Genomic DNA, 26,714 nt, shown 5'->3' with positions numbered 1-26,714 from the left:
GAAAGTCTGGGTGAGCCTCAGCAAACCCTGCCCGCACCAACAATGGTTTTTGAAACCACAACAATCGTTATAACTAACTTACAAACTACAAAATCTAGCTCCTTTAGTTCCCTAAAATACTTAGCAACTCTAACACGTACGGTGGACTGTGTGACGAGGTAACGCTTTAGAAACCCCTTATATTATTAGGGAGGAGGGTAGAAATTTTTGTCAAGTAGGTAGTTTATTTGAAGAAAAACATCATGTGTTATTTCCAAAACTGTGGAGACAATGGAAATAAACACAGGATCTCGTAAGCTCTGGGTCAAATGTGGGAAGGTGGAGCCCTTGTATCTCTGCCTCCTCCTGCAACCCCTGGAGACAGATGGCCAGCTTGGGGAGCTGCCATGGCAACGGGGGGGCCAGCTCCTACCGGCCCGAGTGGAGGCTTTAATAAAGATTTTCCAGGAAAAAAAAATAGAGATCACACCGGTAGCTAGGTTTCTGAGGGCTCTCCTGGCAACCCCAGCAGCCAAGCAAACGCCATCAGTCCGCAGGCCCACAACCCTCCTGCTGAGACCCGAACGCACCGCTAGGGGGCGGACACGCGCCGCAGCCTCATCGGCCACCGGGCCCACATCCTACTTTCCGGGCGGGGCCGGCAAAGCGGGAGTAACTGCATTCCTTCCGCACGTACTTCGCAGGACTGTTTTAGGGATCGGAAGAGGCAACGTGAACTTTTGCTGAAAGTTTCCTGATGCCTGACGTGAACGTACAGAGTTAGGTGGAAATTTCAGGAATTGGAAAGAGGAATCTTGAATTATCTGCGTCATTGCCTTGCACCAGAATCCCGGGTTTTTCAGCATAAAACCCTGCCGGGCACTTCAGGGCGAGGCCACCCTGGCCCTTCCTGGCCCTGAATGTGGGGTCACAGTCTGGTCCAAACGAGTCCTTGGTCCAGAGGGCGGTGCATGCAAAGTGTGTCGTATCAGGCTGGATTTCATGTCCTCACCTCTGGTCGCTGCGTGGAGAACACATCTGGGTTTGGTCTCAGTCAAGTCGGGCTATTTGACATTACCTTAGTTCCCAGTTTCTTGGGGAAAAAACCCAAACACATAAACACATGTACAGGCACAGCCCAAGATTTAGCAGCTGGGGCAGGTTACTTTTTAAACTCTTTCCATGCATATCTTTTCAGTATCATTTTGTATTGTCCAGGGGCACCATCCGGTGGTTATCAGGGTCATATGCTTTCCCGCAGGTATTTCCAAAACCCAGAGGGGGGTGAACTTTGTGGGTTTTAGAAAATGGAATGAGACGCACCCTCAGCACCTGCGGACAGGAATCCCAGCCCCGTCTTCGCACGGCGATCTGTCCCACACAGGACCTTTGAGCGGGTCCTAACAGGCTCCTCCTCATCTGCACTGTGAGTGAAGCAGCACCAGGTGAGGGGGTGTCTCCCGGTTTGGGAACAGAAGGCTGCCTCTGGGGATGTGGTGACAGGGTGGGAAGGACCTCACTGGCCTGCACTTTGTCCCCCAATGAGAAAGGACAACAGAGTCCTGAGCAATGAGGGGAGTCCCAAGCAAGCCTGCAACTGCAGAGGTGGACAGAGGGCAGGTGTGTCCGGGACAGGGATGAGGACGATTCAGAGCGGAGCCCGCACCAGCCCACACAGCCACCGCTGTGTGGCACCAGCCAAGCCACCCTCTCCGTGACTCACAGGTGTCACCAGCCTGCAATCCCTGCCGGGCTGGGCAGCAGCTCTCGGAGAAGCGCATGGGGGGTCCCCTGTCAGGGGGACACGTGGCTGTCAGGAGCAGTGGTCCCAGCACATCGAGGGTCACGGGGTGCCTGGGGGGCCAGGATTGAGGAGGAGAAAGGGAAGCTGAGAAAGGCAGGGGAGAGGAGGAGGCGCTGGGCTGCTATTCAGAGCCAATTATTTAAAAGTCCCTGGGGGGTGGGGGTGGGGGTGATGGAGGTCCTTTACAGCCAGGAACAGGAGTCTCTGCGGGGACCACCTGGGAGCAGACCACACAAACGGGGGTGATGCCCCTGCGTACCCTCATCAGGGCTTATTCATACTGTGGGGACATCAACTCTCAGAGAAGGTTTGGTTTTGCCTTCAGTTTTGGAGGCTGAGGAATGGGCGGTGACTGGCCCAGGGAAGGCAGTGATGGGGGACGAGGCCCAGACTGGGTGACAGCAGGAGCCCCAAGCCACACATTCAGGGAACAGCAGCCTCCAGACACGGCAGCCTGGCCTCCAGGGACGAAGGGGAAATGTTCCTGTGCACCCATCCTGCCAGGGGCGAGGCTGGGGCTGGGAGGCTTAGCCGCCGCGTGCGATGGACCCCACGAAGGCCAAGCGCTGCCCTCCCATGGCCCCCACACACGCTCTGGTGGGCCCCGCCTCCTCGTGGCGGCTCCCGCCCAATCACCACACGGAACGAGGTGGCTCTTTCAGCTTGGTCTTTATTTACAGCCAAGTACAGAGTATGTGGTCATTTCTGTGACTGCAGACAATGGCGACCAGGCGGTAGAAGGCAGAGGGGAGGAGCAAGCGTCTCAAAGGAAAAGTCTTTCCCCAGCTATCGGCCTGCTCCCGAGACAGGACCAGCTACCATGGGCCGCCTGCGTGGGGAGGCAGGGGCCCAGACACAGGAGATCATTGGGACTCTGGGCTCCAGACCCAGCCACCGGATTGCGGGGCAGCTGGGTCAGAAGAGAGCCCTGGAGAACCCTCCACACCCTCCTCAGCCTGCTCCTCAGGGCCCTATTGTCACGGCCACAGCTACCGAGCTCTCACCAGCCCCCCAGCAAAGGCCACCCGAGGTCACACCTGCTCACAAGACCTGCGTGCCCCTTATCTCGACTCCCATCTCTGCTCCTACGGGTCTCACGCTGCCCAAGGAAAAGACCCCATCAGCGGGAGCTCCAGCGGCTGGAAGAGGGAGGGGCCAAGCCTTCTTGCGGTGGGCTTGGACGCCTGTTTCCCACACGCCTGGTCTGTGGACGGCACCTGGGAGGGGCGGCAGGGAGGGAGAAGCAAGCACCGAGGAGGGAGGCTCCGAGGCCGAGACCCCACGAGCACTACCCGTGCACGCAGCTTGCGGCTTCAGAGCACCCGGGTGACTTGGGGCCTGGTTTCAGGCCTAAGGACTTTCCAGCGGCATCAGAGACCCAGGGGCTCTGTAATGCCAAGGCCAGGATATATCCCACAGAAAGCTCAAGGTCAGCCCCCAGGTGGCTACATGCTGGCCGGGACACAGGGCAGAGCTTCCCATCCCTTCCTGCGGCCCCAGGGAGTCATAGAACCAGGGGCATCGTCAGCACCGCAAGTGAGGTGGCCCAGCCCCTGGGGCCAAGCTGCCGAGGCCTGGCACCGGTCCTCTAGGAGGCGGGGCAGCCTCAGCACTGCTTCCCGGCCCAGACCAGGCGACCAGGGGACACGGAGGCTCGGTCCCAACACCACAGGCAGCCGAGGAGGTGGCTCAAAAGCCAAGGCTCAGAGATGAGAGGAGCCCACCTTCCAGGGCAGTGGGACCGACGGCCAAGGCACTAAGTGGTTTGGCACCTGGACAGGGACGGGCCTCCCCCAGGCACACGGGCCCGTGGGGGCAAGAGGACCCTCCCCCAGGCCTGCCACACACCCTACGCTTCAGAGCCATCCACGGCAGGATGAGAAAGGCCCTCCAGAACCTCCACCCGGAGGGCACTGGCCTTCAGAGCAGGCCCCTCAGAGCCCTTGCGCTCCAAGCAGGCAGCTGTGGCCGCCGGGAGCCCCCTCAAGGGCCTGTGACAGGGTCTCCCTGGTGGGGCTTGAGGGTGGCAAACCTCAGTTGGGGACTAGGTCGGACTTTTTGAAACAGCACAACAGAGTCAAATCGAATCCACAAAAGGGGGGTGAAAATAGACGGTGCTGAGTGAAAGGGGGCGGCTGGGTGACCGGAGAGGACCAGTGACAGTGGTACCAGCTCCAACGGGCTGGGGGAGCCCCGGGAGGGGAAGGGCCCTGAAACACCCTGGGCAGGGCAGCCGCAGGGGACAAGCTGAGGGCATGGACCAGCTGGGGCGGGGCTCTGGAATCGGACCTCAGCTCTGCTTGGTTCCCCCGACTTCCTACACCCCTGTAGCAAGACTCCCAGAATCTGTGCTTCCTCCACAGATCCAAGTTTTCGCCAAGAGGGAGCCCCGGGGAAAGTGGGAACTCTGCACCCTAAGACCCCAGGGTATTAAGACCTATGGACTCCATTTGCCGCCCGCCACCCCTCAGCACCCAGTGCTGCCAGACCCTGAGGTTGGCCCGTCTGGGACGCTGCTGAATGCACCTGCCACCCCGCCTCCCTGCAAAGCCCCGTATCTCAGGGACAAAACCTACTGTCCCCTGTGCAGGTGAAGCTCTGTTGCCCCCCTATGAGGGGCTGCCAGCTGTCCTCCTGCCCTCAGAAGTCCTCACCAACACCCAGACTGCAAGGGACAAGGGACAGCTGGCAGCTCCGGCTTTCGAGACACCGAGGTGTGGGTGAGGACGGAGTTGTGAGCGACGACCCAAGCAGTTAGGGACAGGGTCACAAGGTGGGCGTGGGGACAACAGGGAAGATGCTCTGTCCCGAGGGGCCCCTTCCCTGAGTTTGCTTTTTCGGTTGAGGTCTTGCCTAAAGTCAACTCAAAAATGAAACAAAAAAGGAACAAAAAAAAGCATCTGTCATCAACATAACATTAAGCTCTGGCCCCCTGCGGGGGCTTCCACAGGCGTTCAGGCAGAGCGCGGGCCGTGAGCCTGCCACACACCCCGCCACCCAGGTGCCAGCTTGCCACCCCGGGACACGGCAAGACGAGCCACATCCCCGTGAGGAAGCTCCAGCTCCAGTCTCCAAACATCAACGCGGGCCCTCCTGCAAAATACTTCCGGCAGACAGCTGAACAGTGTTTGTACGGCTACACAAAAATAGATCCTTTATACGGATATGTATTTATAACTGCTTACAGGTTGGCTCCGCCAGTTGGCATCAGTCAGCAGTAGTTGGCACAGCTCGGCACGCAAGCTTGGGGTCAAGTTCTGTTTCGAGATCAAAGGCATTTCTCCTCCGTGTTGTTTTCTTCAATAGGCAGAGTCAGAGGAAACCGCCTATTCAGATGGCCAAGGCCCCCCCTGCCACCACCTCCCCCCACCCCGGCTCCCGGAGCGGCGGGGGCCGGGGTCCCGGGGACGCGGGGTCAGTGCGGCCGGCTGCTGGACTCCGAGGCCTGCCTCTTGCGTGCCGGGGTGCAGCGGCTGAGACAGCTGTTGGCCTGCCGCTTGGACGGCCCCCCGTTTAGGATGTCCTGGATGTGCTGCACGATGAGGTTGATGGCCACTGCGGGGCGGAGACGGGCAGCGCGTCAGGGCGTGGGTGGGAGGTAACACCAGCCCCCCAGCTCCCCACAGGGGTCCTCCACCTCCCTCACTGGAAGCTCCCCAGAGTAAGACGGGCAACACCTGGGACCCACAAAGCCCTCATGAACAGAGGGGCTTCCTAGCCGACGATCAGACTCGGCCGTGTGGAGGTAAGCAGCGCAAACCCTGCCTTCCCCCCCTCGCCGCCCGTGAGCCGGGACCCATCCACGGGAAACCTCCCGGCTCCCCACCCAACACAGCGACCCACAGAGTGCCCTCTCCTCCAACGACTCCCTCTTCTCATCCTTAGAAACGAATTACGCAAATGACTGACTAACGTCACCAAAACCAGACAGATGTGGAATGCCTTCCTAGGAGGGTGGGGGAAGCACAAAGAGCCACATGTCTCCCCGAGCTGTCCTGATTGTCCCCACTCCGATGGTGGGGACACAGAGACAAACCCAGGGGAGGGGCCACTCCACAGAACAGCATTGTCATGAAAAAGGGGAGAAAGGCTGAGAGAAGGTGGGACACAGACGGCCAAACAAAACCACTGTGACGAACTCCCAAGTGGCTCTGCAACACAGAACCGTTTTCAAGGAGGAAAATTTGGAATAAATTATAGGGAGGGCCAGGAGACGGGGCCTTTGCAGCTCTTCTATTGGCTCAGAGGATAACGGTCCACGTGTGTGCCCAGGCACCTGTTCGGAGGCCCGTACCCAAGGCCGAAGGTCGGCGGAATTCCTTTGCCCAGTGGGTCCCCACACCCTGCCCCCAAACACAACGCCCTACAAGGACTCACCTAGATTGTCGACGCCCCTGGGGATGATCACATCTGCATACTTCTTTGTCTGGGGAAAGATATTCCAGGCGTCACCGAGGGGTTCAGAGACACTGGCCGCCAAGAGCAGTGGGGGTGGGGCCTTCTCTCTGCACAGCCCGGAGGGCAGCCGGTATTTTTCAACGGCTTCATCTGAATGACTGTGAATCAGCTTTTCCTGGAGTTCCCATTATTAATGTCCGGCCTGGTTTCAGTCCACAGTCTACACAGGGAATGGGGCCTCTGAGGCTGGACCTGCAGCTGCAGCTTCACCACGGGGAGGAGCAGGAATCGGGGGCATCCAAACCAAGGAGGGCGGGCAGGGGGCAGGGCGCCTTGGGGCTGCCAGGCTGTGGGCTGGCACTAGAGTGAGCCCGGGAGCGGTGTCCCCACTGGGCCCCTTGCGCTGGCTGCGTTATCACACTTTTTTCAAAGGCACAATCCTTTCTCTTTTTTTAATTTACTGAGATGCTGCAGACCCCATGTCCAGGTGTGTAACCAGGTTCAGGGTGGGACCGCATGAAAAATGTCTGGTGTCCACGGGCATCTCTCCTCTGCAGCGTCCAGACTAGAATGGCTGAGATACACCCAAGCCAGGGCCTGGCCCAGCCTGACCCGGGCAGACGGGCGGGTCCAAGCCCCAGGCTGACTCAGGAGTGGCCTGCTCTTGCCTGTCCAGTAGCTGGACAGCAGGAGCCACCCAGGCCCCGTGTGTGCAGAACTCGGGGCTCTGTCACAACCGCGTGCAACGGTGGTGGACTGTAAACACATTCACTTCTCATTGGTCATTACATGGCGGAGAGCCTGAGCGGTCCGTTGGCCCGGTGGCGGGAGGATGGATGGATAGAATTTCACAGCTGATTGGCTGCTCTGCCCGCTTCCCAGAAACCTAATCCTGCAACCCGATCCCTGAGGTTACTCACGCTGACTCAGCCTGCCCAGCCCCAACCGGAAACGCTCTTGACCCAAGACCCACTGACAGACTTAAAACAGCGAAGGTTGGGGAGTCGGGGGGGCAGCCTACTTTCCCAGGAGAGGAGGAAGGAAGACAATGCCCACCTCGGCCTCACTTAAAGCCCTCATAGGGGGCTAGGCCCCCTTCCCCCCTTCTCAGAGCAGGGCCCTTGGGGAGTTAGACCAGGCCTTGGCCAGCCTGGGGGCGAGGGGGAGAAACATGTGACCTGGGTGTGAGAGCCCCTCCTCCACTGCAGCCCACCCCCACCCCTGTCCCTGGTGGTCTCCCTCATGTTCACTGTCTTTCCCCAGGAAGCCCCCCACACCCAAATGCCCTTCTCAGAAAGATCTCCTTCGGGGAGCCCTGGCTGCCAGGACCGACGGCTCTGGGCCAGGACAGACACACGGAACCTTACCCAGCATGGCACCCTTCCCACTGGGGATGTGTCTGGGCCGAGACCAGCTCACAGCAGGCTCGGCCGCAGTAATGGGAGTCAGAAGGAAGACCCCGCACACACACGCCACCCACCGCGCACCCTTCCCGGATCCAAACAGCCGAGTCCGTCCCGAGAGAGTGGGGGACACCCTGCAGCGTGCCATGAGGCCGGGCTCCTGCGCTCCACCCCTGTGTGTGCACGTGACGAAGTCTTAAATTCTGAATCCAACGAAAACCCAGCCGGGACCGGGACTTACCGGCAAGCAGAATTCCTCGAAGGCAGGCTTGACAAACGTGATGTACTGGGTCAAAATCTGCTCCAGGTCCCGCCCCCTTTCGCTGATGTCTCGTAACACTGCGAGAGAAGGGGAGACAGGAGTCGGCGCACCGTCGTGCCGGGGCCCACACATGTCTGCCTTTGGAGGCAGAGCCGGCTCACAGGTGCCACGGCACCTCCCGTCAGACAGCCCAGCAGCCGGGCCCGAGACTCGACTGAGCGCAGGGCACCAGCATGTCAGAAACAACGAGTCTTGTGCCCGCCTGCAAACCACAGGGTCCCGGTTCGACTCCCAGTCAGGACACATGCTTGGTTGTGTAGTTGGCACTCTTGGGCCAGGTCCCCAGGAGGAAGCTCGAGAGAGGCAACCACACACTGATGTTTCTCTCTCTTTTCCCCTCCCTTCCTCTCTCTAAAAATAAGTAAAGAATCTTTAAAAAATATTTTAAAAGTCTTTTAAAAAAAGAAAGAAAGAAACGAGTCTCGTCGCCCCATCTTGCTGCAGTTAAGTTCTGCGACAGCACGTGCTCTCTGAGGCAGAGGCTGTCCACGGGCTCCACGGGCTCCACGGGCCGAGCAGCACTTGACCCTGACAACGTGCAGTGTGGACGATCCAAGAGCGGGACAGTCCTGGAGAGCTTCCCGCAGGGGGTGGTACAGCTCCTGGCGAGCAGGCCACGGTGCCCGACTCCTGCCCCCTGCACCCGCCTGCCTTCCGGCGGCTGCTGCCGACGTGCCCCACCCGTTGCGCCTGGCTCACCCCCCCATGCCCCAGGCCCTGCAGCGGGGAGCAGGCAGGGGTCCGTCTGAGGCTGGCCTCCCTGAGAGTCACGCGCTGAGGTTGGCCAAAGGAAAACCACTCAGGATGCCCTGGCCCGGTGGCTCGGTTGGTTGGAGGGCTGTCCCAAGCACCAAAATGTTGCAGGTTCAATCCCAGGAGGCGACCAATGGATGTTTCCCTCTCTCCCCCTCTCTCCAAACTGTATAAAAACATATCCTTGAGTGAGGATTTAAAAAAACCACAATCCCCGTGGTGAGGATGAGGAAACTGAGGCGCGGGGAGTGACGGGCGGGCCAGTCGGGGAGGCAGCCAGACCGACCAAACTTTCCGCGTTCTACTCCACCCCCCCGCCCCGGGCAGTGCTACTCGGAGTCATTCAGACCATGTTTTGTCTAAAATGGAAAGGCTCTGCCTCAGTCTCCCCAAAACTCAGTAGTGAGTCACTGAGGAGGACAGGAGGCCTCATCCTGCAGTTTCTGCCCCGAGCAGGCAACAGCAAAGGATGAGAATGTCACCCAGATGCTGGGAACACTGACATAAAGGCCCACCTGCCTCCCACCCCCAGGATCCCTCCACGGAGGTGTCACCGCAAACTGACTGGGAACCACCCACCTCCATGAGAGAAGCACGGGTGGCCAGGTCATGGCCAGGTCACTACTGGCTCCTGGGCCATCAGGACATGGGGCCAAGCCGAGTGCCGAGTCTGAACAAGCTCTCGGCATAGAGCAGAAACCACAGGGACTCAAAGCCGGCTCCCTGGCCGTCACTGGGACCCAGCCCAACTGGGCCAGGGGTGAGTCAAGGGCAGAACACTGCACGTCCACCCAGTTGCTCTGTGTGGCGTTCACCCTGGCCCGTCCAAAGCCACTGTACCCCTCCGGCTCAGCCAAAGACATGGACACAGGTCAGAAGGACCCGGAATCGATACAATTCCTCAGTTGTCCCAGGTCTCCGTCCGGGTTCTTCCGGGTCCACGGGAGTCCGAGGGTGACAGGAGATCCCAATGGGAAGGACAAATGCCTTTCCAGGGCTGCACAACTCACGAGGTGTGACAGATAAAACCAGGGAGCTGGGCCAAGCCCACAGGAATGTCCTCGTGACCCACAGCTGCTCCTGACTAACCTCCCCCCTCCCCGCACTGTGCCCACACAGAGCCCACGCCAGGCCTGCCCTCGGCCCTGTGCGGACGGAGAACGGATCTGTAGAAACAGCTGTGCAAAGTCCCACGAATGCACCAGGGAAGCGACACCAGCAGGTGGCATGAGACAGCAGCACCTTCCCGGAAGCCACGGGAAGGAAGGCAGGGCTGCTGAGCCGAGCCCACCAAACCCCAGGGGGCCGCCACCCCCCATCTTTCCCCCACGTCCCAGAAGAGCTGGGACAAGTGAGGGTGGGAGGATTGGCCATGCAACCCCCTGCCATGATCGTCTGAGTGAGCGAGAGGCTGAGATCCGTCGCCGTCCAGGGTGGAAACTGACACAGGATGCGGCTCTACCTCCCTGGGCGGGGCCTCGGCCCCTCCCCCGGCACGTCCGTCCCTCCTGCTGGGACCACCAGCTCCCGGGGTCCAGTCCCCACAGAGCCACGTGTGCCACCTCAGGCAAAGTGGACTTCCGGTCCACGAGACCAATGTTTACTGATGATGACGAATGCCCTGTGTTACCTCCACTGTCCTGAGAGAACCAATCAGCAGATGATCGACAGGAGAACGAGGTACAAAGGGGTAAAAGCACAGCTTGCCCAAGGCCACCCCCCAGCACGGTGAAGCGGGCACTTGTGTTAGTTCTTGGGACTCGTGTTTCTCCTCCCGGACCCCATGCTGTCCCCCTGATGTGCGAGCGAACACGGACCGGGGAGACTGACCAAGGCAGGGCCCGAGCTTGCGACTTGAATGATAAGCCAGCCTGGGGGCGGGGCGGACACATGAGGGACGGTCACGCTCAGGCCTGGACTATCACAAAAGGCCATGCAGCTCCCAGCTGGCCAGAGTCACGACCCCAAAACCTGGCCTGTCTCCCTATCGCCACAAAGAAATCCGAACCTGGGGGGGGGGATCTCAAGGGCCACCAGCTCTGCCAACCAGCTGGGGCTGCTGGGACTGAATGCAGGCCCCGCCCCCACCTTCTGGGGCAGAAGTCACATGCCATCCAAGGTGGGACGTCACCCCTGAGGAGGTACAGCTTCTGCGAGGACACTAGAGCCGAGTGAACTGCGAGTCCGTCTCAGGACCGGGCACGTCTCCCGGGGACTGACGTCAGAGGGCTCTGGGCTGGACGCACAAAACCCGACCTGCCGGTGAGGGTTCAAGGTCCAGGGCTGGCCTGGTCATTCCTGAGCCTCGGCTCCAGGCCTGGGGCAGCTCTCATTCCACCCTCTGCCTCCACACGCCCTGGCTTCAATGAGTCCTCTCCCACCCCCCACCGCCCACCACGGAGACGGGGTGACGGCTGCCTGTTGTCCTGATCAGTGAAACCATCCTCCCGTAGGCTGTGTGCAGGATTGCACATGTGTGCATGGGCGTGCAAGTGCACGTGTACTCCTGTGCATGTGCTGTGTTTAGGTATGCACGTGTCTGTGGGTGTGGGTGTTCTGAGTGCATGGGCGTGCACCTGTGCGAGTTTTTGCACCATGGACCCCTGTGGGTTGCCCAGGTCACGCAGCTCCCAAGCTCTGCTCATCCCACCGCAGAGCCGAACCTGGGCTCGGCTCCCAGCCCACAGGCAGCTCTGTCTCCAGGCCCCTGGCCACACTCACTGATTGTGGAAGGAACAGCCGGTTCCTAGAGAACTTTCTGGAAGCAAAGGGGCTGGAGAAGCCGACAGGCGTCGCCGCCCTAGGGGCCCTACGCCTGGCTCCCATCTCCCCCCGATGCCTGCAGGAACCACACAAGACCGAGCACCCAACCAGAGGTTTCTCCGGAGAAACTAGAACACAAATTTCTTCTCTTGCCGCCGTGAGCTCACAAGCCCTTTGTTACCACAGGGAGTGCCTAGTCCCTTCTCAGGTGTCACCAGGCATCTGGGCAGCAGGGCACCCTGGCGCTGGGCGCGCGGCTGGGCCCCAAGAGCGCACCTCTGCGGGAGAGCCGGGTGTCAGCGTCCGTGTCCACGAAGAGCTTCATCTGGAACAGGTCCCGCACCTCCTTCAGGTAGAAGGCCAGGATGCCTTCGAAGAGCACTACGTCTGCGGGGTACACAGTGACTGTCTCCTCCTTCCTGTAGGCACAGGGCAGGGGGCGGGCTGAGCAGGGAGCCGGGGGTCCTCCCCACAGACGTCACACAGGGTGCACGCTGCCCGACACAGCCCTTGGTCCCCACTGGAGGCCCAGTAGAGGGCGGGGCCCGCGGGTCTGAGCATCCAGTGTGAAGCAGACACAGGGCAGACGTCCCCGTCCTTAGAGGGACAACACCTGCCACGGAATGGAGACCAGAGACCAAAGCGGGCGTGTCGCCTCCTTTTCTCCAAAGGCGTAGGTGGCGATGCACTCGGGCCCGCCTTCCCTGCCCACTCGAAACCAGGGCTCCAAGTTTCCTCCCAAAAACTGCACCCCGCCCCGAGTCCTGGGGCGGCTGAAAGCAAGGACGAAGGAAGGGACCGAGGGAAGTTCCAGCTGCCCCCAACAAACCCACCCGCTTCAGTTTGGGGCATGTCCCAAGAAGCACCTGGGTGACGCCCCGACCCATGCCGCTGTCACCACCCTTCCCGGACAGGCAGCCATGGGCGCAGGCAGGCGAGAGCGGCGGCCGGGAGCCTGCAGAGTAGTGACTCACTCACCGTGAGTGAGAGACGAAGTCGTACACGGGGATCTGCACGGTCTTCCCCTCGGTGATGTCTCTGAGCGTTTTGAGGATGAGCTCATTGTCAAAGGCATCTGAAAGGGAATCAAATGGCTAAGACGCTCTTCGTCTTAGAAGGACCTCTCCCATACCCATGCGCAGGGCACCCTCCATGCCTGTCCTTCACACCTGGGCACCACACGCTGGAGAAGCATGTCCTCCCCACGGGGAGAACCAGACCTCTACCCGAAGCAGAACACAAACTCTGTGTCTCAGAACGTGTGCCTGAGGCTGAGAAGCGGATTTTTCTTCCCGCCCCAGAGTCCTTCCCTGGCCTCGGGGCCGCTCTCCTCCCTCTCTTGGCTTGGTGGCTGTCCTGGGACGAATCCACGCCCACCCAGTACGTTCCCCAGGATCTGGAGGAGGCACCATGCCCACCAGCCCGATTCCAACCACTAGAGAACCCCCCAGCCACCCTGGCTGGTGTGGCTCAGTGGACTGAATGCCCGCCTGCAAACCAAAGGGTTGCTGGCTCAATTCCCAGTCAGGGCACATGCCTGGGTTGCAGGCCAGGTCCCTAGTAGGGGGCATGCAAGCAGCAACCACACATTGATGTTTCTCTCCCTCTCTCTCTCCCTTCCTTTCCTCTCTCTCTAAAAATTAAATAAATAAAATCTTTTTTTTTAAAAAAGAACCCTCAGCCAAAGGGGAAGCGTGCTGATCAGGGACTATCCAGGCAAAAGTCATTCAGGCAGCCACCCTGGGCCCCCACCGCCTTCCTGCCAGCCAGGGAGTCTGACGCCCACGCACGTCGGCCCAGGGCCAGGCACTGGGGACAGTGAGACAGACAGGTTACTTCAGCGAGGAGGGGCCAAGACTACCAGCCTCACACAGGGTCACCTCTTCCAGGACACAGATCCCACGAGAATTTGGGGCGCCGAGCACTGCGTGTTGCGTGGCAAAAGTGCATCCCGCGCAGCCAGCCCCCTCCAGGACCCTGTCAGGCTCCCATCAGCCCCCGTTCCCAGACAGGAAACAGCAAGGTCCAGCGGCTCCCCCATCAACCCCCCCACCACCCCGCTGAGCCCCCAGCTCACCCGGGTGATCGAAGTTGAACTGGCCCTTCAGGGCTTTGGCCTTCTGCTCCGGGGTGAGGACGCGGTAGAAGCTGTCCTGGCTCACGATGACCACCTGCTTCTGGCGGTAGTCCACCTCGTTCTGGCCCAGGAGCTGCACGATCTTCGCGCACACGGAGGACTGCGAGGAAGGAATGTGGCGATTGGAGGGGCGCCCGTGGCCCCTGCCCTGGGCAGCGAGGGCTCTGGGAGTGAGAGCCCAAGGCTGCTGCCTCATGGGATGGCAAGAGCCCGAGGGACAGGGTGCATCTGCTGGGAGGGAGTCGGGGCCCCGCCCGCAACATAACCTGCCACTCTCGGGTATTGTGTATTTCCCCACCGCCGGGTGGAGGGGCCACCCAGGCTCTGCCGTGCCCCGAGTGAGCAGTCTTCTCCTGCCTGAATGCCCCCTGGCTACATCCCTTTCAGTTTCCCCTGGCTGCCCTTGTCACAGGCACGAGAGGGTGCCACAAGGTGTCTTATTCCCTTAAGAAAGGAAAGAACTCGGCAACCACTTGGGTGCAAGCAGGCAGCAGCGCCTGCAGCTGGGCAAGGAGGAGAGAGCGGGTGACTTCCGGGGAGGCCAAGGCTGAGAATAATTAGTCACCCGAGACAAACGCCAGACGACCCCACTTATGGGCGGTATCCAGTCAAAGTCAGAGAGATGAAACGCCGAGTGGAGGGTGCCAGGGGCCCGCAGAGAAGCTTCAGGATCCAGTTTCAGTTTGGGGGATCGAGTTCTGGGGACCGGCTGCCCAACCACAGGAACGCATCTATCACGACTGCAAGGCCCACCTGCCTGTGGTTGAGGTGGAGAAGTTCCTGCCTGGCCTATTCTGCCACACTTAAAAATAATGACTGTGATTGTAAGAGTCTGCCTGCAACAGGCAGCTTCCTGTTTTGCTAGGTGCCAGGCTCACCTCACTTTAAAACAATCTCGTTTACTGATTACCGCCTTACATGACGAAAAGTATTTCTCTTCTGGTGGTGGGGACTAGGGGACAGAAGTTGAATGACCCGCACGAGGCCATGTGGCAGTGGAACCCCGGCTGCAACCCAAACAAACAGCCAGACCCACAACCCACCTCCCAGGCTCACTGACCCCCACCCCCCCCGCCACGTAGGGCCCGGGCCAGGCTCAGTTCTGCACTCTGTGCACACACAGCGTGAGGCTGGGAGCGGACATGTCCCGCCCCTGCGCCTCCTCACTCGCCACCCCAATGGGGGCCGCTGCGGGGAGGGGCGACAAGCCAGGCAGCCGTGGGGGCTGTGGCCTGAAGACAAAGTCAGGAACAGGTCAACGGCAGGTTCTCTTCAGGAAAAGAAAACCCCACGAAATCACAAGAGGCTGTCTGTCCGGTGACTTTCTCCTGGTGGGGAAACAGACTTCGAGAATCGGTCAAGTGCACTGCCTCGCTCAGTGGCTGGGGGGCGAATGGCACACACACCGCACTTTCCACTATTCTAGAGCCGAAGCCACACTGCCTCCACTAGGTCACCCCACGTCTACGAAGAGGACAAGGGGACAAAACGGGGAGGGACTTAGTCAGAAATCAGGTGCTGCTCTGTCCACCTCCATCCCGGAAGCCCACGTGCCTGTGGAATTTCCCACGGTTTCCTGGAATCACAAAGGCAGGCGGGTGATCTGTGCATCAAGAAGCTATAAGAGCCCCGGCTGGGGTGGCTCAGTGGTCTGAGCACCAGCCTGCGAACCAAAGGGTCGCTGGTTTGATTCCCAGCCAGGGCACAGGCCTGGGTTGCAGGGCAGGCCCCCAGGTGGGGTGGTGCGTGAGCGCCAACCGCACGTTGATCTTTCTTCCTCCTTCCCTTCCCCTCTCTCTAAAAATAAATAAACACAATCTTTAAAAAAAAAGAAGCTAGAAGAAAAAAAATGGCATGCGTCCACCTGTCCCAGGTATTTGAAACCTAAATTTGGATTATGTTCTAAAGAAACCAGCTGTTCCAAGTCAGTAACTATGGGCCCAAAGAATGCTAGGCAACGCAAGGAGTATACCCACAGCGAGCTTCACGACCAGGCCAGTCCCCCCAGATGTGCTGAGTCACAGGCAGGGCCCCCCTTCCTCAAACACTTTCCCCTTGGGAAACCCCGGGGGTCAACGGCTCATCCACAGGCCCCAGCTGGCGGCTCCAGGCCGTCCGCTCAGGCTCCCACGCTGCTCATAGGGAAGGGGGCCCTGACTTGCGGGGTGTCTGCCAGGACCCGGTCCCCCAGACCCTCTGCCCGTCCCAGTGTCACGGAATGAACAGAGCAAAACGCAAGCAGGGCCGTGGGCCCTGGGAGCCTCTGGTTCCGAGCCCTCCACGCAACACTCACTGCAACAGGGGCACCCTTACAGGTGTGTGTGTGTGTGTGTGTGTCTGTGTGTGCACCCCCGCCCCAGCCTCTCAGGAAGCCAAGCTCTGGTCTCAGCCACAGCCTGGCGGACAGCTGCCACCAAGCAAAGGCAGGACGGGACAGGACAGTGCCTGCATTCAAGTGGTGGCGCCGGCCTTGAGGTCGGCTAGCACACGATGCTGGTTGACGGCAGTCTCCCCGTGCAGAATCCGAGGCTGGAACAAGAGTCTGTGGATCCCTGTCTGCACTCCCCACAGGCACACACACACACTCTCTCTCTCTCTCTCTCTCTCTCTCTCTCTCTCTCACTCACACACACACACACACACACACACACACACACACACCTTGCTGCTGTGCATCCTCTCCTACAGGTGGAAGCCCTGATGGGGCACCTGCTGGCAGTCTGTACTTCCCACCGTGTGGGTTCAAGTAAGGTTGGCCCTGTCACCCTCCCCATCTTCTGTGAGGGTCAGGAGGCAAGCTGAGATGGTAAAACCTAGGAAGGGAGCCCTTTGTCCCAGGGAAGGACAAGGACAACTCTGGCTGGGGCATTCCGAAGCCACCCACTTGCTTCCGTCTGGCTTCCTGAGCCAGGATAAAGAGCCTGTCAACAGAAGTGATGGCCCAGGACCCGAGGGCCTTCTGGGGGACGGGCTCCGGAAGAAAGACAACGTCCGCGTTTTCAGAAACTGAATGGACGAAGGAGAGCGCGCGCGGCCAGCGGGACCCTCTGCTCAGTCTCCCCGCGTGGAGGCCGCGCAGGCGCGGGCGCCAGGCTTTGTTGTGAAGCGGACCGTTAACCCTTCCCGTCCCGCGGCCCCTGTTCCAACTGCGGGAACGCTATCAAACCATGCCTTTTAAATGATTATTATTTCCTCCCTAGATCTCCGCCCCCTCCCGTGCCACGCCAGTGCCTAACCACAGAGTGGTGGGGGAGGGAACCGAAAGCAGACGCGCAGCACCCACTTCCTTTCTCCTGGCCTCGAAAACCTGCCACTTAAGACTCATTCCTTGCAGCCATTGCCCTCTATTCGCAGACGCCGGTTCCTCACGCCGTTCCTTCTAGCTCATTCCCCAGCACCTCCCGAGCCCCCAGACTCCCCGGAATCCAACAAATAAAATGCTGAAACGACAGCAGCTAATCTCCGGCGGAAAAGAGAAACTGAAAAGTCAACACCCTCGGCAACGACGATCTCGCCGCCTCGAGGGACAGAAGCGACACTCAGATGCTGGACTTCTGTCCGGGACCCACGTCCACTCTGTGTGGCTCTCTGGACAGAACGCACGTGCACCTCGGTGGCAGGGGGACACCTTTTCCGGACACGGAGCTGGAGCACCTGGACACGCAGGGGGCCCGACGTGGGCCTGACCCAGCCCGCTCACCTCACGGGAAAATTAACTCAGCAGGGCTTGTGGACAACGTAAGACGGCAAAAGTGACTACGAAGAAAAACACGAGAGGAAGTCTTCGGCATCCAGGGTGTGGCCAATCCACAAAAACACTCAAGTTCACCCAGAGTAAAACTCAGTGGGGCCTGGTCAGGCAGCTCCGTTGGTTGGAGCGTCTCCATTCACCAAGGCTGTGGGTTCGATCCCTGGTCAGAGCACATGCAAGAAGCAACCAATAAATGCATAAGTGAGTGGAACAGCAAATCATTGTCTTTCTCTCTCTCTGTGTTCCCTTCCCCCCTCCCTAAAAATCAATCAATAAAAACATTTTTAAAGTAAAACTTGGGAAGACTCTCTGAAGAGGATGAAAAGACAAGCCACAGGCCGGGAGAAAACACTCACAAAGCACGTCTCACACAGAGGGCTGTTACCTGGAGCATGTCAAGCATTTTCAAACCTCCACAGTTCAGAGACCATCAGTGAGAACGTGGGCGAAAGACACCAAGAGCCCCCTCCGCCCCACAGCAGGCACACAAATGACAAAAAGCACAAAAAGAGAAGAGATCCAGCTTCACTAGCCACTGGGGAAATGAAAATCAAAGCCGGGATGTCACTTCCCTACGTCCCTACGAGAACAGCTGTGAACAAAAGATCGGTGACACCTGTGACGAACAAGAGACGGTTCCACGCTGCTGTAAAACGGGGGTGAGGGGGGGTCCAGCTACCCAGGAAAGCAATTCCACGCCTTCTTTAAAAACCAACATGCAACCGCCCCATGATCTGGCAACTGTGCCCCTGGGCGTTTACTCCAGAGACCGGACCTCATGTCCACACAGACACAGCAGCTCTTCCACCAGCGTGTGCCCCCTACGGTGAACGGTCACACAGCTGGGGGGCCGCACAGCCCGAGGAGCCCTGCTGAGCCACCAGAAGACGTCAGTTCCACCCCTACGTTTCTCCGAAGAATGACGCCAAGGGGAGAAGGCTGCACCCTGAACAGACCCACACATGACACATGCTAGAAGTGACGAAACCGTGCAAGCAGGGCACCGTTAGCGGCCGGCCAGGATTAGGGACCACGGGGGGTGGCGGCCCACCACGGACAACGGGACTGGATGGCCCCGTGATGACGCGAACGTCCTTTTTCACTTCGACGCCAGCGCCCTGGGTGTGTCTTATAAAACACTCTCCATGAGGAAACTGAGTAGCGAGTACGTAGGGTATTTGTTTCTCTGTTCTTTTCTCCCCCTGTAGGCGAGCTATGATGACTGCCAAAATGGGGCTCGCCTGAAGCCTCTCGCCCGCCAAAACTCTCTTCCCTCACAAGCCAGTGTTCACTAATGGTGAACTGCCGTGGGGTGAATGCGCTCACGGACCGATGTACATCTGGGAGGCCAATTAACAGACTGTCTTGGATGAAACTGTGGGCCCCCCAAAACAGACAACCAAGTCCTAACCCCCCAAACTTCAGAATGTGGCCTTATTTCAAACAAAGGTCTTTGCAAATGGAACCAAGGTGAAGGACTGTGAGGTGAGACCATCCTGGATGGGGGGCGGGGTTGCTGAACCCCCTGACAAATGTCCTCGAAAGAAACAGACGAGGAGGAAACACAGAGGCAGGGGGAGGGGCAAGTGAAGAGGGAGGCAGAGGCTGGATGCTGTCTGCCTGAGCCACCAGCGCGGGCAGGAGCCCGCAGGACCCGCCTGCAGAGCCGAGGCGGCTGAACAGCTGGGCTGCAGAGGGGTCGGGCCTCCAGAACCAGAAGAGAGGGAGTCTCTGTCGTCATGAGGCTCCAAGTCTGGGCAGTCGGTCACCGAAGCCCCAGGAAAGGAACAGGCCCGTCATTTTGTAACAGATGGCTTTAATTCCTCCCTCTTCTAATCGCAGAGCACTTTCTTCAACGTCTGTGTACAGTGCGCTCCTGCACACAATCTCTTTCTTTGTCCCGAGCTTCAGGCCATAAGGATGCATTTCCGTTTTATCATCTCTTCCTGCAGAATTTCCCCAGGTATTTCCTGTTTGCTCTCATCGAAATCTATGGCCAGCTGGTGCATAGGAGTGTCCGCTTCATCAAATACCCGGGTTAACAATTAGCACACAGGCTAAACAGACACCACCAACTTTTAAAAACTTCAACTGTACTTCAGGATCAGCACAGACCTGAGAGCGGTGTGGCTCAGTGGGTTGAGCGTTGTCCCCCAAAGCGAAAAGTCACGGGCTCGGTCCCGTTGGGGTGCATGCGGTCCTACTGGGGTGCATGCGAGAGGCACATCGGTGTTTCTCTCCCTCTTCTTCCCTCCCTTCCCCGTCTCTAAAAATAAATAAATAAAATCTTTTAAAAAGGAAAAAAAGTAACACTACACCGAGCCCTGGGTTTCATCTTGCTGTTTCTCTGGTGACGAAGAAGTTTCCAGATCCAGCAACTGCGCAAAAGTGTTGCTTCCAGAGAGATTTTTGTTTCGATAGAGACGCCCCAACAAACTTCTGGGCGAGACGGATTAAGAACAACAACAAAAAAGAGATGGACGTAAACGACCCCAAACTGCCACAGCAAAGTACAGGTCCTTTAGAATCAGGGTGGCACGCAGGACCCGACTCTACCCCACCCACACCAGTCACCTCCGGGATCATCGTCACGGTCCTTATCGACCTTGAGAAATGACTGCCCTCCACTCCACAGACAGGCTGACATACCAAAGTCGGTGTCTAACCCAAGACACACGTTCACGACAAGTTATTCTGTTCTCTGAGCCTCCCAACACTGCCATGCACACGAACGTCTCCCGGGAGCAGCCTGCCGGGAAGCTGGTTCCTCTAGTATCTTTATAGCTAACGAAACCCAGCAAAACTCTGGTGCCCCTCTGGCCGGGGATCCGTGCTACCGCTTCGTCCTTCCGTCCTGCTGATCCAAAAAACCTGAGCTGAGGTTCTGGTTCCTGTTTTCGGGTTCTGACCCTGGTCTTTCAACTTCTTTTATTTCTTTCTGTTACCCTCTTCGGGGCCGTCCACTTGTTGAGAGGCCGTATCTCCAACCCAGCCCCCAAGGGGAAGGTCCGGAGTGCCAAGGCTGCCTCCTTCCCACCCCATACCCCCATCACCTGACCCCTGACCCCGCCCAGCCTGTGTTTCCAGTCCCACGCACATCCCTTTAGAGGCGGTTGCCGCAGGTAAAGCCACAAGCGTGAGCACGCTGCTCCAACACAGACTCTGACACCACGCTGTCCGAGCCTCCGCCCACTCGTGGGGCCATGGAGGGTGCGGCGCTGCTCCGGTAGCGGTGGACGTGTACACTGCACCCGGCGTTTTCTAACGAGAGCTGAAGGCTTCGGTGTGTGTGTGTGTGTGTCTGTAGGGACACACTTTCAGAGCAAAGAACCAGCATTTGCACATCTCTGAACACATGCCCAGTGAGCCCCCCCCGCCCACGGCTTCCACGCTCCCACTTCCTCGTTCCCTTCACGGCCTCTCGCTGGCTCACTCGCCCACGTAAGCGACGACGCACCAGCATCTTCCCGGGCTGGCCCGCTCTCCGCTTCTCCTTTCGGGCCACCTGCCTGCAGACACCTTGCCCTCGCTGTTCTGCTGAGTTACTGGTTTTTCTTACTGATCTACAAAAGTCCTTTACGTGTCCAGAAAACCGGCCATTTCTCATTTGCGCCACCAATGTTTTTTTTTCCAGTTAACTCTCCTTTTACTTTAAAGTGAGGTTTCCTAAACATTTTTTACCAGTGAAGTGGAACTGATGACCTGTATGTGTTTTTATATTTTGAAGACTTTCACGTGCGGGCATTTACAATAAACCACCCTAAGTCCTCTTCTCCCGAGTGTCCCCCCTTGCCCACCCTTGCTTTGCCCTCGCTGCCCCCTGACCGAAGGGGGGCCAGAGGAGATCACCAACCCAGCCGCTGCCACCCCTGAACCTGCGGGTGGGGGCCGGACACCGCCCCCCGGGGGGCACAGAGGGCACTAACGGAACGGAAGTGAGACCTCAAGGAGGGGGCTGCCCCCAGCTTCCTGTGCATGTGCAGAGTCACAGAAAACCCTGCAGCTGCGTCCCCCGGGAATTCACCCGGGAAGACGCGCAGGATCCACTTGCCGCCCTCCGGCCTGCAGCTGCGCCCACAGGCACTGCCCGTTGAACCGAACCCTGCGGCATGTCGGCAGTACACCACACTGTGGCTGGCAGGCGACAGCCACTTGTAACGTCAGTTTCTTCAGAAACACCCTGGGCGGGGCACTCTGGGAAGAGGGTGAAGTCGCGTTTCTCCCCACGGTGACGAAGCGCTAAAATAAACGTGCGCGCACCCACCTGAGAACACCGCGGACCAACGACTGATGGGACATTTCAGCCGCAGCAAGCCCTCGGTAAACAGAACACACAGAAGTGAAGGCAGGAAGCGAGGCTGCACAGAGCTACCATGAGTTTCTCATCTTTCCTTCACAAGCTTTTCCTTCCCCCAGCTCACCTGCACCGGCCCCTGCAGATTTCTAGGAAACAGTGAGCAGAGAGAGCCCCCACGGAGCTCCCTGGCAGCCCGCAGGGCAAAGGAGGCTGGAGCTTCTTCCTCCCCAGCCATTAAACCGGGACCCCTGAGAAGAGCAGCTTAGCATCTCCTTTCATCCATTAAAATGATCAGATCAGGGAAGCTGCGTAACCACATGCCCCTCCCCCCAAAAAAGGCGAAGCTGGAACCTTACTTTACACAGTGTGTAAAAATTAACTCAAGATGCCCTGGCTGGGCTGTAGGTTCAACCCCTGCCTGGTCAGGGAACCTACAAGAAAATCAGCCAATGAATGCAAAAGTGGAACAACAAATTGGTAATTCTTGCCTTCTCTCTCTCTCAAAATCAATTTAAAAATTGTTTAACTCTAGCCCTGGCTGGTGTGGCTCAGCGGATTGAGTGCTGGCCTGCAAATCAAAGGGTCGCCAGTTCTATTCCCAGTCAGGGCACATGCCTGGGTTGTGGGCCAGGTCCCCAGGAGGGGGCGCACAAGAGGCAACCACACATTGATGTTTCTCTCCCTCTCTTTCTCCTTCCCTTCTCCTCTCTCTAAACAAATAAGTAAATAAATAATCTTCAAAAAGAATTAACTCCACAGGCATCAAAGGCCTACACATAAGAGTTTAAACTATCAAACTCGGAAGAAAATGCAGGAGGAACGAAAACATCACGATGTTGGACTTGGCAATGACTTCTTGGACCAGACACCAAAACCACAGGCAATGGAAGGAAAATAAATATGACGGACTTCAAAATTAAAAACTTTTGTTCATCAAAGGGCACTATCCACACAGTAAAACAGCAACCTAAGCAACGAGAGAAAATGTTCACGGACCACATACCGCACAGGAAGACTGGTATCTGGAAACCATAAAGAGTTCCTACAACTCAACCCAAAAAGCCTGATGACAAAAACAGGCAAGACTAGAACCGATATTTCTCCCGGGAAAATGTGCGCATAAATGGCCAAAGAGTACCTGAACAGAGGCTCAGCATCACTCATCACTAGGAAATGCAAATCCAGACCTCAACCTGCTATCTCTTCACACCCAATGGGACGCTGCTTGAAGAGAAAACAAAAAATACTCAACAGTGGAAACCAGGGCTCTGCAGGTGGGACGTAAAACGCCGCAGCGATCCCTGAAAACCTTGGACCAGACCCGCCCTGCGATCCGGCAATTCCACTTCCAGGTAGAGCCCAACGGGACTGAAAGCAGGAAGCAGATGGCTGCCCACCAGTGTTCGCCACCGCGGCGTGATTAATGACCGAAAGGTGGAAGCAGCCCAGGTGTCTGCCACGGAGGAGTGGGTACAGCAGCGGCAGGCCGCACGTACAGCGGAGTGGGGGTGCGCCCTGAACAGGAAGGAAGTTGTGAGCCTTCGAGAATGTGGGCAAACCTCGAGATGACAATTCCTCAAGGGATTAAACGAAGAGACCCCACTTACATATGGCCCCGAGAGCAGTGACATTCAGGGACAGAAAGGAGAAGGGCAGGCGTCCAGGGTCTGGGGGAGGGGGCAACTGAGAAGTGGCTGGTAGGTGCACCCAGAGTTCAGGGTGGAGAGGGTGGAAGAATTCTGGAGATGGCTGGTGGTGACGGCGGTGCTGTGATGGCAGGATGCGGAAGGCCCCAGGCCCTGATTTGAGTGTCTTATCAAGGCCGGTCAGCAAGGACACCAGACCTGTGAGCTGAAACTGCGCCCACCAGGCCGGTTCCCAAGGCGGCAGCCGGCAGCCCCCTGCTCCCGACTCTCCCCAGCTGGACAGCCTGGACACGAGCCTGCGAGCCGCCCGCTCACGGCTCCTGCAGAAATAGGGGGCTGCGTGGAAGACGTTTTAACCACGTCTCCCTAAAACGGAGGTCTTCCGGGTGTTGGTCCTGGACAGGGCGCTGTGGCTGAGCCAGGCTGACCTCGCAGGTGCCAGAGGGACCTCAGACTCCAGGCCCCCAGATTCACCATGAGCCGGCGCCCCCGGCTGAGCGGCGGGGACGCAGCCATACAGCCTCGCCGAGGTTGCCGGCCCTGGCTGCCTCAGCCACGTCGTGCCCGGAGCGTCTGCCCCGTCGCAGAAAGAGGCTCGGTCGGAGCCCAGGTGAAGGTCTGGCTCCCGAGAGGCACGTCAAATGAGGCTCCTCGAAAGGACGGGAAAACGGGGACAGAGGCGACACACATGAGCAGCAGGCAGATGAGCGATGGCACGAGTGAGAGGCGCCTTCTCTAAGTCCTCAGTCAAGTACTAGGTAAGGATTCCTGCGAGGGCTGGTAAGAGGTCTTCCTTTTCAATGAGCAAAGGCCTTCAAGTGAGAGGCGTTTAAGAATAAAACCAACCAGGGCTCCGGTTCAACCCCTCCTGCCTCCCAAGGCCCACCCTGTAATTCTCCATCTACTTGAAAACGAGGACATCATTTATGGAAATTACCAAAGTGGTATGGATTTCCCCCGAGGCAGGGTAGCATAGAGCAGAAAACCAGGCTCGGGTTACAGGGCGCTGGGTTCGAATCTCACTGTGGCCAGGAGACCCCTCCGGCCTCAGTTTCTGCATCTGTGAAGTGGCCGCATCTCGGGTTCCCCCTGCAGGGGGGCCCTCCAGGCTGAGGGCTGAGCAAGGAGCCATGTCCAGACACTTCAGCTGCAAGGCCCGGCAGAGCCGTCCCGGATTTGGCCGCTCTCTCCAGGGACCGGTTCCAGGCCCTATCACAGCAGCTGGACACTGGCTTGTCCCTGTCAGCAAAAACGAGCTGGCCTGGGCACAGCTGCCGGGTGCTGCCGGGGAAACCCAGCTGCCGTCTGCATGAGACTCCCAAGGCAGAACCAACAGCCCCCCCCCCCCAGGAGGCACGGGCTTGTGGGGAGAACTGCACAGGCCACCCAAGCTCTCTGAGCCTCCACTTCCTCCCCTGAAACCGGGGACCAGGACCTCACACCTCAGGACGGAATCGAAGCCTGGCTTCACTGCACCTGCGTCACCCAGGAAATGGCCAACCACAGCTTCTGCAGTGGCTGGAACACCCCAGGAATGCCAGAGGGTCCTCCCACGCCCACCTCTCTCTATCTCTCTCTCACACTCTCTCACACTCACACAGCTAGTGGGTGGGGACACTGAGTCCGCCCTCGCTTCCCTGGTGCCAGGTGAGCAACTGCGGCAGCTCCCAGTGTCTCTGGAAGGTGGCAGAGCCTCTGGCACCCAGGGATCGAGAGACACACACAACAGACCCCAACTCGGGCCTCCTGTGATGGGCCCAGCGGGACCAACCCCTCTCCAGTCCCCCTACCAAGCTCCCCGCCTCGCCGAGGGCACATTCCAGCACCAAGCCCCTTGGGCCCCAGCTCTAGATCCCCTCAAAGACTCCGGACATGGGGAAACCTCCCCAGGGGACAGAGGGTGTCCACTGGTTCTGACCAGCTCCCAGGGGAGGGCAAAGTGTGGATGGTGGACAGGAGGGGGGCCGGCAGGACAGTCAGTGACCGCAGGCGCTGCGGGTGAGGGACAGGTGGTGCGCAGTGGCCTTGGGATGTCGTCCAAATGCTCCCTCAGCACTGGGGCTGTCAAGCTGGTTGCAGCCTTCTGCTCCCGCCTCTCGCAGGCCACATCCCCGGTGACACACACACTCTGCTTCTCCCAAATTCTGCCTGTAGCACCTCCGTGCATGTTGCCCCCCTCCAATCCAGCCAACATCTACCCAGCCCTATCGTCACCTCCTGCTACCTGCTCCCCCCACTCCTCACCCCAGCAGGGACGACCCCTCTGGGTGTCCCCGCCATGCTCTGCACCCCGCACCATGCCTGCCACTCACTCCCACGCTGTACCAGCTGCCTGTCCTCTGACATCCCTGACTCCTCTCTGTGTGCCTGGTACTAGGGACGCCATGGGCCCTCGGCCCTGGCTGGACCAACCCATGATGCAGGTGGTCCGTCGGACCACAGCCAGCCCATAATGCCCACGGTGCTCAGGAGCTCGGCTGAAAGGAGGACGAAGGGTCACTGCGCGAGCTGTACATGCTGTGTGCAGTCACTCTCAGTTCAGGGGGAAAAGCAGGTGGGGGGACTCAGGGTACCCACCCCCCGCAGCTGGGGTGGACCTCAGGGAAGCTGGCGGGCAGACTCAGGTGTGAGAGGCCCCGTTCCCATCGCTGCCCCCTGAGTGCCCACGCTCTCCCAGCCCCGGAGACACGCCCTGCGCAGAGGACAGAGCCTTGGTGCGTGCGGCAGCCCCCAGAGTCTCGTGTGTCTCCGCATGTCCCCAAAAGTTAACATCCTCAGGCTCTAGCCCTGGCCGGTGTGGCTCAGTGGATTGAGTTCAGCCTTCGAAGCAAAGGGTCACCAGTTTGATTCCCAGTCAGGGCACATGCCTGGATGGCGGGCCAGGTTCCCAGTAGGGGACACGCAAAAAGCAACTACACATTTATGTTTCTCTCCCTCTTTTTTTCTCCCTTCCCTTCTGTCTGAAAAGAAATAAAATCTTAAAAGATTTTCAGGCTCTAAATACTGGTCCCCAGCCAGCACCTGCAGCGGTGACCTTGGGCTCGACCTGCGTTCTCTAATTAACTTATCTAGCAAAGCTTTCCGGCTCCCACACGAGGAGCCCGGCCCTAGGGTTTGGAGGGCCGGCAGTTAAGCCGCCGCCTGGCTGCAGGGACACAGCAGCCACGAGTCCCAGCTGAAGCCGTTCCCAGTGTGTTTTCCTGGGAGACGCCCCTCTGGCCACTGCAGAGTAAATACACGCAGGAATAGCAACTCAGAAATGAAGACCACGAACCCAGGGTGCAGCATTAAAAAGATGTTTTTAAAGCCCAATGCCTTTCAAGCCCATGACCAGTTCTGTAGGGGGAAAATTGAAGATAACCAACAAAACTCACCCACAACACCTCAACTGCCACATTTTAAACACGCAACAGACAAGCGGGCAGACAGGACCCAGGGCCCAGGATCCCGATGGCTTCGAT

At 58.7% G+C, this 26,714-nt stretch overlaps 1 protein-coding gene across 1 annotated transcript in view; it reads right to left on the bottom strand.

Moving 5' to 3' along the window:
- Positions 1-4,239: 4,239 nt before the first annotated feature.
- The window catches only part of UCK2 (uridine-cytidine kinase 2), a 38,116-nt gene continuing 15,641 nt past the window's right edge, over positions 4,240-26,714 (bottom strand). The window contains exons 2-7 of the mRNA XM_037034895.1: positions 13,500-13,659; positions 12,401-12,497; positions 11,699-11,841; positions 7,826-7,923; positions 6,161-6,209; positions 4,240-5,338 (exon numbers count right to left, since the gene is read on the bottom strand). Coding sequence (XP_036890790.1) covers positions 5,199-5,338; positions 6,161-6,209; positions 7,826-7,923; positions 11,699-11,841; positions 12,401-12,497; positions 13,500-13,659 — 687 coding nt within the window. The 3' untranslated portion in view covers positions 4,240-5,198. The remainder of the gene's footprint in view (positions 5,339-6,160; positions 6,210-7,825; positions 7,924-11,698; positions 11,842-12,400; positions 12,498-13,499; positions 13,660-26,714) is intronic.

The sequence above is a fragment of the Sturnira hondurensis genome, unplaced genomic scaffold, assembly GCF_014824575.4.
Source record: "Sturnira hondurensis isolate 20B ecotype Veracruz unplaced genomic scaffold, ASM1482457v3 Scaffold0022215, whole genome shotgun sequence".
Lineage (NCBI taxonomy): Eukaryota > Metazoa > Chordata > Mammalia > Chiroptera > Phyllostomidae > Sturnira > Sturnira hondurensis.
The sequence above is the reverse complement of the archived record's forward strand: the minus strand, read 5'-3'. Positions and strand labels throughout refer to the sequence as shown.